This window comes from Onychomys torridus, chromosome 2, assembly GCF_903995425.1.
Source record: "Onychomys torridus chromosome 2, mOncTor1.1, whole genome shotgun sequence".
In the NCBI taxonomy this organism is placed as follows: Eukaryota; Metazoa; Chordata; class Mammalia; order Rodentia; family Cricetidae; genus Onychomys; species Onychomys torridus.
In genome coordinates this window covers 150,522,834-150,537,581 of record NC_050444.1, presented here as the reverse complement: position 1 = coordinate 150,537,581, position 14,748 = coordinate 150,522,834, and the positions used below count along the sequence as shown (strand labels likewise).

General features: G+C 44.4%; 1 protein-coding gene across 4 annotated transcripts in view; it reads left to right on the top strand.

The window, feature by feature from the left end:
• Window positions 1–14,748, top strand: part of Zbtb40 (zinc finger and BTB domain containing 40) — a 73,802-nt gene that overhangs the window by 24,853 nt on the left and 34,201 nt on the right. For all 4 annotated transcript variants that reach the window (XR_004944216.1, XM_036178074.1, XM_036178073.1 and 1 more), the window contains exons 2-3: window positions 5,474–6,200; window positions 6,825–6,958. Coding sequence is in view for 3 of the 4 variants with exons in the window: in XM_036178074.1 (XP_036033967.1) it covers window positions 5,537–6,200; window positions 6,825–6,958 (798 nt within the window). In the remaining variant the exon portion in view is untranslated. The remainder of the gene's footprint in view (window positions 1–5,473; window positions 6,201–6,824; window positions 6,959–14,748) is intronic.

The following is a 14,748-nucleotide window of genomic DNA, read 5'->3' as shown; positions in this document are numbered from 1 at the left end:
CCTTCATTCTCTGTTTATTGTTCAAGTTTATGACATTGCTCGTATCTGTATACTCACTGTGTAATGCACTGGCTGCTCTTCTAAAGGACCCAGGTTCAATTCCCATCACCAACAAGGTGGCTCACAGTGGTCTATAACTCCAGTTCCATAAGAGTCAACACTCTTCTGGTCTCCGTGGGCACTGCAGGCATGTGATGCACTTACATACATGCAAGCAAAACACCCATACAAATAACATAAATATAAATAAAAATCTTCGTTACTCTTTTTAAAAGAGATTCTGCCCAACTGTTTGTTCATAACCAGCTTATTACATTGTTATTTCTTCTTGTTAATAAAAATATTAGTTTCCCACAAGATCCCATAAGCAATGATTATTTAAATTTCTGCAACTTTTTTCTTTTGCTATAAGTACCATGAGATAGGTACAAATTCTCATGCTGTTTACGCTGCCGCTGTCACAGGTCATTCAGCCCTGGGGACTGTTCATGCATTTAGAAACACACAGGACTTTTCTCCTCTGTAGCTTTTGTGCAGCCCTGCTGGCCTGGCACTTGATATGTAGACCTGGGTAATCCCTACCTGCTCACTGCTGGGGTTGCAGGCATGCACCATGGCAGACAGCCATGTACCTTTTTAGAACATAGATGTTAAGATAGCCTGAACTCAAATGGTAGGGCTAAATGCTTACTGTTGGCCAACTTCTCTGAAGAAACTGAAATAATTGTATGAATTAACAAATGCCAGCCATCATGACACCGATGAAGTGCGGAATGGCTAGAAGTGGAAACAAAGTCTACATACAGTCTCTTGGAAATGACTTTGTAAATTTTTTTTTTTTTTTTTTTTTTTTTTTTTTAAGATTTACTCTGTGTAAGAGTATTTTGCCAGTGTCTGTGTCTTTGTGCCTTGTTTGTATCTGGTGCCTGTGGAGACCAGGAGAGGGTGTCATACCTCTGGGACTGGAGTTCCGGGGGTGGGGCGGGGGGCGGTAATAAGTCACCCTGAGGGTGCTGGTGGAGCTCCAGGAGGGAGAACTCTGGCAAGAGAGAAGAGTGCCCTGTGACTATGCCCTGTGCCCTGGGTTCTCAGCCTTGGTCAGCTCCTCAGTCAGGGGTCAGGTTTTCCTGGCACAGGCTTGTTCAAGGGAGGCTTTTGCACTGGGCCTCTGATCCTGGTAATTTTCTGTGTCTGCCTGGCACCCATCTTAGGGAGATAGTGATCTCAGCTCTAATCAAGGCTTTTCTGTCATTCAGCTTTTTAATTATTGTGGACCATGGTGCCTGATAAGCCCTTCACATGCACAGTGGAGCCTGGACTCCAAATATGTTTGTTTCTGTGTTTCTGCTTTTATGTGTCCATTTCAGATATCAGAAAAAAATAAACTAGTGGTGGGTAAAAAGAGACTCAGCTATGATTGTTTAACAAAGACAGCTACTGTTTCTCTCTCTCCTTTTAAACAGAGATTTCTCTACCCTTCTTACTTTCTGGAGATGCTACAATTTTATCATCACTATAGAATCCACAAACTCAAATCTGAACTGTGCCCTCACTACCGGTCTCCTTCAGTGTCATCTGGACCTTCCTGTCAGTGATCTGCTTACCATGCTAGGGACCTGGGGTGATGGTTCTCTCTTCCTTCATGCCCTTCAGTTCCTAAATCACTTGGACTCTCCTCTTTGTGTCTCCACCTCTGGTGAAGACCCTCACTGGTTTGTTTGAATCTCCTTTGATGAAAGAGTCTGCCTTTAAAGTTATCTTCCTTAAATTCTCTAGAAACACTACTGATGCTAGGCATGGTGGCATACATCTTTAATCCCAGCGCTTGGGAAGCAGAGGCAGGCGGATCTCAGTGAGGTCAAGGCCAGCCTGGTCTACAGAGTGAGTTCCAGGACAGGCAGGGTTACACAAGAAACCCTGTCTTGAAAAACCAAAAAAGAAAAGAAAAGCATTACTGTAATAACATATTTAAAGTACATCCTTGACCATGTGATTTTCTACTACAAATCTCTTCAGTGGCTCCTCTTTGCCTTTAAGAGAAAACCCAAGTTCTTTGAAGTGGCCTCATCATCACTCTGTGCCTCTCCAGACCCATATCTTGACTCTCCCAGCCCCTACTTTGTATTCTAACACCACTGATTTTTTTTTTTATAACCCTCCTCTGCCCTGCCGTTCATCCTGCAGGCTGCCCTGCACACACTGTCTTAGCTCCCAACCTTCTTACTTCCTCATTTTTGAAGATGCAGGTCAGGGAGCTGGAGAGATGGTTCAGTGTGTAAATGTGCTTGCCACACAACATGAGGACCTGAGTTTAAATCTCTAGAACTTACATAAAAGTTGAATGTGTAGCACATCTATACTCCAAGTACTTCTATGGAGAGATTGAAGGTGGAGACAGTAGAATGCCCGGAAACTCATGGGCCAAGTAAGCTGATGTCTGCATTCACACACATGAATATACATATATGTCACATGTACATGTACACACACACACACACACACACACACACACACACACACACACACGTCAATACTCTTCCTCCAAGTTTTACTTCAACTTCTGGACTCCTCTATCCAAAATTAGGTTGTTACATGCATATTGCAAATCCCTATCATTATATTTCCTTCTAATTGGTGTTTTATTCTACCAGGTCACCAGCAGTATGTATGCTAGGTAGCATTCTAAGCACTGAGAGACAGTAGGTGGTAAAGAGCCCCTCCCAGTAAAGCTTAGGCATTACCTAGGAGACAGGTGAGGCACAGCCAGAGCACCACCCAGCAGTGGGTGATGCGGGACAGGTGAAAGCAGGGCAGGGTGGTGAGGTGAGGGCAGTGACACCAGCCAAGTGCTCTTACCTGGAAATGGTCTAGACAAAGACTATTTTGGATGTATTGGTTTTTGGAACATCTGCCTGTGGAGACTTAAGGACAGGCCCCTAAATATAAACATGGTATTCAAATGAATAAATAAACATAGTAATCATTCTTGTTTCTTACACACTAGCCTGAAGCTCATTGCACACAGATATAGTATTGTTAGTACACTTGAGTGTTGACTTTTGAACCTGTCACATGAGGTCAGCTGTGGATTTTTTTCTTTCCTAATGCATTGGTGTTTTGCTTGCATGTAAGTCCGTGCAAAGGTGTTGGGTCCCCTAGAAGAGATAGTTGCAAGCCTGCTGTGTGGGTGCTGGGAATTGAACCTGGGGTCCTCTGGAAGAGCAGTCAGTACCCTTAACTACTAAGCCATCTCTCCAGCTCAACTGTAGAATTTTTCATCTGTGATATCATGTTGATACCATTTCTGATTTCAGGAATGGTAGCACACACCTATAAGCCAATATCCCTATAATCTCTATAGTTTGGGAGGCAGAGGCAGGAAGACCATGAGTTCCAGACCAGCTTGGGCTACATAAAAAAAGGATACTGTCTCACAGAAGGAAAAGAAAGAATGAAATAGTTTCTGATTCTGAAGCATTTCAGATTACAAATGCTCCACCTGTGTGGCCCCTGAGCAGTGTGCTGGTGGAGGTGAGAGAGCCAGCCTAGCAGAATGTGGGGAACCCTATGGCTGAAGTGTACTCCATGTGCTCCTAGGTCAGCAAGGAAGGCAATGCACTTAGAGCTGAGGGCGGAGGAGCAGAATGTAGAGGAGGTTAGACAGCCAGTGACAGCTGGATTATGAAAGGCTGGTGCAGTTCATTATAAAAACCTTGACTTTGATCTGACACTGAAGCCATTTAAGGCATCTGTGCAAAGAAATGCCAGGCTCTAACTGTGTGCTAAATAGATCATTCTGGCTGTTGAATAGAAGGTAGGGCAGGCAGAGGCATGGAGATCAGCTATGAGATTTTTGTAGAAATCTCAATAAATGGGGATGGTGGCTTGGACTGGCCATGAAGGAATGAGGGGTGCTGGGATCTGTATATATTGCAGGTAGAGCTAGTGGGGTTTTGAAGGATTAGATCTAGTGTATGAGGAGACACAGGCATCAGGGTTAACTATAGATTTTTGTTTGTTTGTTCATTTGCTTAATTGAATGTGTATGAGCATTTGGCCTGCATGTATCTCTGTGTACCACATGCCTTGGAGGCCAAAAGAGGAAACCAGATTCCCTAGAATTGGTGTTATAGACAGTTATAGACATAGGTGCTGGGAATAGAACCTGGGTCTTCTAGAAGAACAGCCAGTGCTCTTAACTACTGAACCATTTCTCTAGCTCATTATAGGGCTTTGGTGTGAACAGTTAGGATAGGATTTCTGGGAAGTGGGGAAGATGGCAGGGAGCTTTGGAGACATAAAGTTTCAAAAGCCTTTTAGGTTTCCAATTGGAGACATTGAAAAGGAACACCGGGAAGCTGGTACACCAGATATTAGAAGTATACACCAGAATTTAGAGGAGGCTGGAGCCAGAGAAGTGATGAGGATGCCCAGTGTAGGAAACGGGAGCCTGGCCCGTGAGTCAGTGGAAGCATGAACCAAATGACAAGTGTGTCCAAGGGGAGGGTCGGGATCCCCGCCCAGTGCTATGACAGCTCGAGTACTGGGACGCTGTATTTCCAGTCTATGTCTATGTCTGTTCCTCCTTGCTGGCCAGCACTTCTAGGGGGCAGATGTTGTAGCAAGAATCTTAAAATTTCTTATTAATAAAATCAAACCTGAGGCCAGTTATTGGGGTGAATGCTGGAAGATCAGAGAAGCAGAACAAGCCACAGCTACCTCACCTTGCCAGTTCCTCAGCTGATCCTGTTTCCTCAGACTGGAAGCCTCGGAGTCCTCATCCAAATGGATCTCAGCTGAATTGTTGCTCAAAAGCCTAAAAGCTTAACCAGCCAAATGCTTCTAGTTTCTGGTCCTCACGCCTTATATACCTTTCGGTTTTCTACCATCACTCCCTGGGATTAAAGGCGTGTGTCACCATGCTTGGCTGTAGATGCTTGAACAGATAGATTTCTGCCTCTGGAATGCTAGGATTAAAGGCGTGTGCTACCACTGCCTATCCTCTATGTTTAATATTGTGGCTACTCTGTCTCTGACCCCAGGTAAGTTTATTAGGGTGCACAGTATTTCGGGGAACACAATACCACCACAAGATGTGGCATACAAGAGAACAATTACAGCTTCCAGATCAGCCTGTAATGACGACAGGCCCTTCCATAGCTGGTTTTCCTCAGCTACTCTGTGGAATAGGGAAGGAAAAGGACTCTGAGTCACCATGAGGAGCAAGTGAGACCATGCATGCAGAGCACTAAGCACGGTCCCTGCCTCTAACTAATCACATAGGATTAGTATAATTATTGCTAACTCAGGAGTCCTGGTGCCCTGCCCCTCCTTGTTGAGAAACACTGAATGAATGAAGTGGACGCTGTTATTGAATGAGTGAGTAAATTGTCCTTTGGGTTGTTGAGCAGCTCCCACTAGACCTTTCCTGAATGCCTGTTTGTTTGATACAGTTCTTTGTGGGTCTCTCTAGGGCTGATCCTCACTAGGTGGAGTCTGGAGGGAGAGAGGAAGGAGTCGAGGGCGGATCCACACCATGGAACTCCCCAACTATAGCCAGCAGCTGCTGCTGCAGCTCTACGCCCTGTGCAAAGAGCAGCGGTTCTGTGATTGCACAATTTCCATTGGCAACATCTACTTCAGGGCCCACAAGCTCGTCCTGGCAGCGGCCAGCCTCCTGTTTAAAACCTTGCTGGACAGCACAGATGCCATCTCCATCGACGCGTCTGTGGTGAGCCCTGAGGAGTTTGCCCTCTTGCTAGAAATGACATACACTGGCAAGCTCCCCATGGGCAAACACAACTTCTCCAAGATCATCTCCTTAGCAGATAGCCTGCAGATGTTCGATGTGGCTGTTGGTTGTAAAAATCTTCTGACCAACCTTGTAAACTGCTCTGTCCAGGGGCAGGTGGTAAGGGATATCACAGTGCTGTCCTCAGAGGCAGGTGGCAAGGAATCAGAGAAACCTCAAGTAGAAGTCATTTCTTCTGAAGGTCCTGGGGAGCCCTCTTCTTCCCTGGAAGTTTCTACCATGCCAGCAGGCCCTGAGAAAGCCAAGACCCAGGAGATAAATTCAGATCCTCCCATTGTTCAGGTGGCTGCAGAAATCACAGGGGTGACTCTTCACACAGATGGAGTTTGTTCTCTTTCCCCTGTTGGACAGATCCCAAGTGAGGCAAAGGAAGCCAACACAGAAACAGGTAACAATTGTTTGATTTTGTGTTTCATTTCATTTATAAATTTATATTTAATTGAAGTCCATACTTCTCTTGCCAATTATAGTATTTGATGGTTTTTAGCTTTTGAAATTTTGTTTTGTTGTTGTTATTTTGAGGCAAAATCCCTATGTGGAGCCCCAGTTGACTTGGAGCTCACCCTGTAGAGCAGGTTGGTCTAATTCATGGCAATCCTCCTGCCTCTGCCTCCCAAGTGCTGTGATTACAGGTATGTATCAGCATGCCCTGCAGATGCTTTGTTTCACTGGTAGTTTGCTGAATGTCACCATTAGGTAGGAAACCACAATTTACTGCAGCCCATACTGGGATCTTGTTTTTAAAATGCCTGGTGTTTGGTATTTAAAGTTGAAGTGAGCATAGAGCAGAGAGGCAATACTAAGACAGCAGTGTTCTGCTTCCCAGAACTCCCCAGGACCGTCACCAGACAGATGATGTGTGGAGAAAAAAGCCTCGAAATGCTGACATCCTACTTATCCATCATGTGCTAGGTGGGGCAGTCTGGGACTGACAGTTCTCCTCAACTGAAGTTGCTCTTTCATCATTTCAAGTAATAAAGCCCTGTTTTGTTTCACTCTGCTCTTTATTCAGAGTGTGAGAGGAAGCAGGAGCAGCTGAATTTCCTGCTAGAACATGAAAGTATCTTCTCAAATGCAGTCTTGCTTACCCAGGACACACTGAAAAGACTGGAAGAATGCCCAGAGATTAAAGGCTCTCAAAAGCAGGTAGGTTCAACATCTCAGGAATTCAAGTCAGTATCCCTTACAGGGTGGAAATAGAAAAATGCAAAACATCCAGGGTTTCACTTTCCCAATGAAATGACCTCCCTTCTTTCCCAAAAGAAGGGTCTTGAAAGATTGCTAAGTAGTATACTTCCAAACGGAAGTTGTATTTTGATCACCATGAGAGTCCAACTTTTTATTCAGTTTTTTTGTTTTGTTTTGAGACAGGGCCTTGCTCTGTAACCCAGACTGGTCTTGAACATCTTCCTGCTTCATCCTCCAAGTGCTGTGATTTCAAGTTTGCACCACAGTGCCTTGTACCAAGCTTTCTTTTAGGCCACCAACCAACCCCCAAATCATGACATAGAGACTTATTATTAGTTATGAATACTCAGCCTTAGCTTAGGCTCATTTCTTGCTAGCTCTTATAACTTAATTTAACCTATTTCTTATACATGGAGGTGGAGTTTTCTTGTCCCAATCTTCTGGTCCCAAATAAACACACAAAAGCTTGTATTAATTACAAAATGTTTGGCCAGTAGCTCAGGCTTATTACTAACTAGCTCTTACATTCAAATTAACCCATTTCTATTAGTCTATCTATTGCCACGTGGCTTGGGGCTTCACCTGTCCTCTAGCATCGTGCTTCTTGGGTAGCTTGCTGGCATCTCTCCTGACTCTGCCCTCCTCCTTCCCATCATTCTCAGTTTGGCTTTTCTACCTAACTTCCTGCCCAGCTACTGGCCTGTCAGCTTTTTATTAACCAATGAGCATAATCCACAGCAGTTTCTCTTCATCTATGTTTGCCTTTGGGCTTTTTAACTTTCTTTCTTTCTGTGTGTCTTACTTTCCTGCTTTTTGTGTCTGTCTGGCTGGCCCCAGGCATCTTCCTCTCTTTCTCCCTCATTCTCTTCTCCTGAGCCTAGATTCCTCCTTCTACTTATTCTCTCTGCTCACCAGCCCCGCCTATCCCTCTTCTGCCTAGCTATGATTCAAGTGCCTTGGGCAGGCAAGGTGAAACAGCAACATATTTTTACATAATTAAACAAATGCAACACATATTTACATAGTTTAATATTCCACAACAAGGTAGTCTCAGATAACACCAGAACTTAGAGGTAGACAACAGACACTCAAAACATGTATAAAGAGTATTTAGTAAGAAGCACACAGCAAATGTGTGCGAGGAGCCCTTTTGAACATTAAAAACACAATGATAGGCATTTGTTTAGTAATGCTGTGCTAAGGTTGATACATAATTTATCTCATTTAATCCTCACAGAAATTATGGTCTATTTTTTGTCCTGTTTTATGGTTGAAAATACAGAGGTGAATAGCCAGGCTAAGACACAGAGCACATAAGACTCAGAGCCAGAACAAAAACCCAAGGATTCTGACTTTATGTCTGGGCCTGAGGATAGAGCATAGGGGCCTACCTTGTGGCTGTAAAGTAAGTGCTGTACTGCTGAGTACACCCTCAGCTCCAATTCTGACATTAGGGAGCTGCACAATGAGTTATCCTGATTCCAGCAGGGCAAAAGTGACCCATATGTGTAAACACGTTAGAAATCTCCTGCCAGGAAGCTGCCAGATGGTTGTCATGCTGTTTCTTAGCTGCCCTTTTCTGTTTTCAGTAAGGCAACTGAGACCCATCCCCACCTCTGCTCTGCACACCTGACCCTGCAGATTCACTCTACAGGCACTTAGAATCCCACCTGCTTCCTCTGGGGAACCTGCTGAGAGCTCGCTCGGCAGGGGCCTCCAGCAGGCTGACAGTCTGATGGGGGTGGTAGTGTGAGGAGCCTTTGCTGCTGTAGGCTTGTTGACTGCTAATTCTGTCAGGAAATGCCACGCAGCATTTCCTTGTTTTCTTGGCTCATTGAAGGTTACATTTTAGAAAACATATTCAAGATTTAGTACTGATTTTAACCATAGTAGCAAATAGTTGGCCATAGTCATAAGTCTCTGCCTTGAGAGTAATATTTTTTACAAGACCGGTTCTACCCTGATGTCTCTCCTGAGAGTTTCAGTCACAGATCCCTGCCGCCCTTTGTCTGATTGCTCTGAAGGACATGATGGCTTTATATTTTTTGCACTTGCATGTTCTCTTCACAGCTTCATCCATCACTTTTGTCGTTGGTTTGTTACCTCGATAGCTCTAGACACACTTCTTCCTTTCCTCCTTAGGGCTTTCTCCACTTCCCTTGGACAGCACTCCTTAGATCAGTAGTGCTCAGATTAGTAATACTCGTGTTTGTTTGAATTGTATCTCCGCTCTTTTTGGATAACACTGTACCTAAAAGTGTCCATTGCAGGAGCCAGAGAAATAGCCCAGTGGTTGAGAGTACTCATGCTTTTGCAGAGGATCTTGGTTTACTTCCCAGCACCCACATGGAGGCTCACAACCATCTACAACTCCAACCTCTGTGGACACTATGCACAAACACAATGTGCATACATACTTGCAGGTGGAACACTAATACACATAAAAGAAAAATAAATTGCAAAAAATATATCTTTTATGTGGGTCTGTTGGACACTTCCTTTTTTTCTTTCTTTCCTTTCTAATTCTTGTTCTAATCTTCTAATGGCAGTAACTTTAACAGTGCTTTAGAAGAGCCCTGAGTCACTGCTGGTGATCATTAAAGGCTTATGTTATTTCTTCCTCGATTTTAGAGGTCAGAGTACCAGCTTTAAAAATCACTTGGTGGCTGTACTTTAAACTGCCTATAATACATACTTTGACTTCAGAAAGCAAAAGGAAATAGTCTTTAAGAACATAAGATTAAATTAAGTATAAGAGCAGAGGATGTAGCTCATGGTAGAAATCTTGCCTAGTAAGTACAAGGCCCTGGATTTGATCCCCTTCACTGAAAAAAAAAAAAAAAAAAAAAAAAAAGAATTACTGGGTTAGGTTAAGGGTTGGGGAGCCATCTTGTTCCAGGTCCTCCTGTTCTCGTTCCTTTCAGCCAGCTCTGGAGAGGCATGCTTGGCTGCGGTGCACCGCACACTTGAAGTGCACAATTTCACAAGTTTTCATGGATGTCCAGAAACCATTATCACAGTCAAGGTGGACATGCAGCACCCCAAATCTCCTCATGGCCTTTGTTAATCCATCCCTCATTCACCTATCCCTTTAGTCAAGCTTCAACGTTTTCTATTCACAACCCGTTTTTGCTTGAGAAATTTTATGTGACCCTGAGTATACAGGTATATAAAACAGATATGCAAACCCAACATTTTCTGATAATAAATCATCAAGAAATTTATTTTAAGATAATTTTTTGGTGTACATATAATTTCATCATTTATTACACACAAAAGCAGATTTGCATACTAATGAGATGGATGTCTATTTTTATGTGAAGCATTAAATCTTGCCTGAATATTTGATGCTACAGGATGCAGAGAGCATCTTCAGCATTTTCCAAGTTGATGAATACTTGGGCTTCCCAGTTGTGAATGCAGAATGCTGCTTCATACAAAATGGCACAAGTTATGTTTCAGGCCATTTCAGAAGTGAGGTGAAATTCTGTTCTAATCCCAAGTCAAAATTCATTTAACCTTTTTTTAAAAAATAAAATACAAGTTAGCAATTTAAACAGCACCTTGAAAAATCAAGCATTCTAGTACAGCACAACCCCAAATGCACTAATCCAATACTCACATTCTAGAAGTGGTGGTAGAAAAACATCCCAAGTCTTTGCTTTCCATAAACCAGATGTGTCTGTAAGCAGAAAACTTGGGGAGAGCAGTAAAACCCCGGTAGTTTGTAGAAGCAGCAGTCTTGACTGATCACTGAGGTGCTTGAGGCAGGCTTTGCCGCACTGCCTGGCATGTGCCAGTGTGTGCAGAACAAATTGTATACAATGCATGTTCAGAACCGAGGCTCCAGTGGAATCACACTGTCAGACCAAGTGAGCACTGCCAGAAACCCCACAGATGATTACCCCTTTGATTTTAACTTTGATTTTTTTTACAGTTGCATGGTCAGAAACATTTTATTGCCAAATCTTTTGTAATACTGCCTCCCCTCCCCCACCACACACAGTTATCTGATCCCAGTTGGGCCAGGCTCTGTGTAACCACTGATTGGCTTTCTGTCAATTTAGATAGTTTGTGTTTTCTAGAGTATCACATAAATGGACTCTGTAGGGTCAGTTTCCTTCCCATACTTTGTTGAGATCTGTCCATGCTATATTGTATGTTCATTCCTTCTTCTGGCTGGGTAATGCTCCACTACTGCCTTGGTTTGTAATGATCTCAGTGCTTGTTGGCCTCAGCAGCCTCTATACTCCCTTTTCACTGAGTGCCTCATAGTGTCCTAGTGCTGTGAGCTTTCCTCTGACACATGAGATGTTTGTGTGACCTAGGCTTAATCTATCGGCATGGTTTCAGAGAGACACCAGCCTCTTGAGTGGAAGTAGCTTCCTGAATTGCAGGGCTGGAGTCTCAGACAAAGTCCTTGGTCTCTCTAGAGCAATAGCGTGTCCTGTATGGTCTGGAATGCTTGTTAAGATGTGAGCCTCCAGAGTTTGGTCATGGTAGAGCTTCGGAATATGATACCTTTAACAGCCTCCTCAGTGGGCTGCCATCTTGGTGTCTGTGGGCCATGAACCATATTTTGAGAAGCACTGCTGAAGTTAATGACCTCCAGACTCCTATCGTAAGTGGTGGCAGAGGACATGATGCCTGTGTCCTAAAAGGCCATAGAGCGGTGGTTCTCAACCTTCCTAACGCTGTGACCCTTTAATACAGTTCTTCATGTTGTGGTGACCCCCAACCATAACATTACTTCATTGCTACTTCATAACTAATTTGCTACTCTTACAAATCCTAATGTAAATATCTGTGTTTTTCAGTGCTCTTAGGCACCCCCTGTGAAAGGGGTTACAACTGGCAGATTGAGCACTGCTGCAGAGAGTAACTGTTTTCTCCAAATGTCGCTCTACTTGCCCTTGATTCGGCAGATGTTCAGTGAGCAGCTGCTATGAACCAGGCAACCCTGACCCTATTACTACAAAGTATTCATCCTTCCACGAGTATAGCCAGCTCCTGGGTGGGGCCCTGCTGTAAGACTTCTGTGAGGAGAGTGTTCAAGAACTATTCCTCGGAGTAGCATATTTTAAGCTCCAACACAACTATAGGGTTTGGCTTTTCTCATTGGCGTTGGTGGTTTTCCTGTTCTTACACTTTTTTTTTTTTTTTTGGTTTTTCAAGACAGGGTTTCTCTATGTAGCTTTGTGCCTTTCCTGGATCTCGCTCCATAGACCAGGCTGGCCTCAAACTCAACAAAGATCCGCCTGCCTCTGCCTCCCGAGTGCTGGGATTAAAGGCGTGCACCACCACCGCCCAGCTTGTTCTTATACTTTTAGCTCCCAGGGAACTTTGGATGTTATTGGGCTAATCATCATGATGTAACTTGACACCATTAAAAATACTCCCACTGTGTGTGCCATTTGAGGCCTGCTGCCACTGGTGAGTGGCACCAGATTCTGGTTGAAACATATAGATGCAAGGTATACAGATGACCTGGACTGAGTTCAGGAAGAACTTGGGCTCCTGGTGTCCTGATACGTTTATCTCCCAAGCTACCTGATGAAAGGTGGCAAAGCCATTCCCTAAGCAATGATTGCTGAAACAGAGTCAGGACGCTGGAACCCAGAGAATCTCCACAGCCAGAACTGATCACAACAGGTCTCCTGGGGCTGGGGTGCGGGAGCATCTCCTGCCAGACTGTGCACTGTAACTGCCACTACCGTTAAAGAAAGCAAGTGGTAAAACCTATTTCAAGCCAGCCCATACTTTCTTTCAATTTGTGCTGTGACTTTTAATTGTCTTCTTCCTTTATCCCTGGCAAGTCCCTGCTCTTAGTTAATTGTGTGTATAGCAAAGCGATCTTTGTCAGGAATAAGAAGCTAACTTCTCCACTATTAGATTTCTGGACTGTCTGATTTCACTTTCAAACCTGACGTCCTAGGAAGACCCCCAGAGCTGAAGACCAGGGAGCATTTGCTCTCTTTCACTGCATCTCAGAGGCAGCTGGAGTCCTGCTCTGTGAGTCTGATCATGATGTAACTTGATCATGATGTAACTGCAGCCTTGTGGCATGGTGCAGCTTTGTCGTAAGGGCAGTGCTCACTGGCTGGGCTAACCCTCTCAGAACAAGTAACCGGCAATCATTTCACAGATCTACAAGAGGTGAAAGTCAGTTGGTGTTTTCCAGATCGCCTCTGTACATTGAGTCTGGGCCACACAGCTTGAGCTCTAGAAAGACTTGCAGTTGTAGGAAAAGGTTCAGTTAAACTTGGTGCGAGCACTGTGTACTGATCTCCAAAGTAAGACTATGAAGAATGGTGTGTATATTGCCTGTGTCCTACTCAGTGTTCAGTGACTGGTTCTGATAGGCCCCGGGGGCATCCAGTGCAGATGGACTTAATGTATCCATTGTTTCATTCAGACTGCTCTGCTTGCTGCCCTGTGACCTTTGGTAAACTCCTTAGCCTCTCCAGTGCTCATCTAGAATAGCAGAAGGAATGCATCCTGGGATAGTGTGAGGAGTAAAGAAAACAGCAAGTCTACACTCAGGCCAGGATGGTGTGGAACTATTATTTATGGTCTGTATTGTTTCTTTTTATTTATTTTTGGTGCCAGGGATTGAGCAGGGCCTGATGTATGCTAAACAGGCACACTACCCCAGAGCTACACTCCAGCCCCATCTTTATCATTATTGCTGTCTCCTGGCCCTCAGCATGGAAGGGAGGGCCTGACTGTCACCCAAACAAATGTGAAGGTCCTAGGCAGAAGCAGTTGAGATGTACATAAATCCAATGAAAAGGCTTGCATGAAGGGACAGATTAGCTACTTTTCCTGTCTTGTAGAAGGAGAACTAGCTGCCTCATCTTTAAATGTGTATTCCTATATTTCACTCGGTAATTTTGACTACTTGTGTGAACATGTGTTGACGTGGATTTACTAAAGTGCCTTTAACCCCTTAAGAGTCAAAGAAGTTGTAGTGTTTGTTTGGTTGAAGAACTTGGCTCTAGTGACAAGGCTGTATTTTACTTGGGATCTTGGGGTTACATCACACGGTAGCAGCTCTGCACAATATATGGTGCCATCTTGGTACCCCTGTCTGGGCAGAGTGCTGTTGCAGAAGGGAGCCTGCTATACTACAGAATGCCTGCCACCCTGGAGTGCCAGCTCTGATGTGGATGCCCAGTCAGGGCTGGAGTGAAGAGCAGGACTGTCCAGGCAGCTGATGATTCCCTCCTGCCCTCCCATCAGCCCGCTCCTGCTTCTCCTCCCAGGTGGTCACCCAGCACCACTGCTGAGCAATGAAGTTAACAAATGTTTTCATTTCACCGCTGAGTAGTTCTGCAGAGGGAGAGACAGCAGATGAGAGCACTTCAGAGCCACCATTGGTGGAAGCTCCATCCTTCGGCTCAGATGATAATACAGCCACAGTCGATACCCAGGGAGTGAGGATTAGTGAGAGAGTCGTAGGTGAACAAAGGAAACAGCCTGGCCTGGGGTGGAATAAGATGGCGGTGATCTCAGTAGGAAAGGAAGGAAGGAAGGAAGGAAGGAAGGAAGGAAGGAAGGAAGGAAGGAAGGAAGGAAGGAAGGAAGGGAAAGGAAAGGAAAGGAAAGGAAAGGAAAGGAAAGGAAAGGAAAGGAAAGGAAAGGAAAGGAAAGGAAAGGAAAGGAAAGGAAAGGAAAGGAAAGGAAAGGAAAGGAAAGCAGGAAGCAGTGTGTTTACTAGGGTGTTAGGAATGAGGAGTGACGCTGAG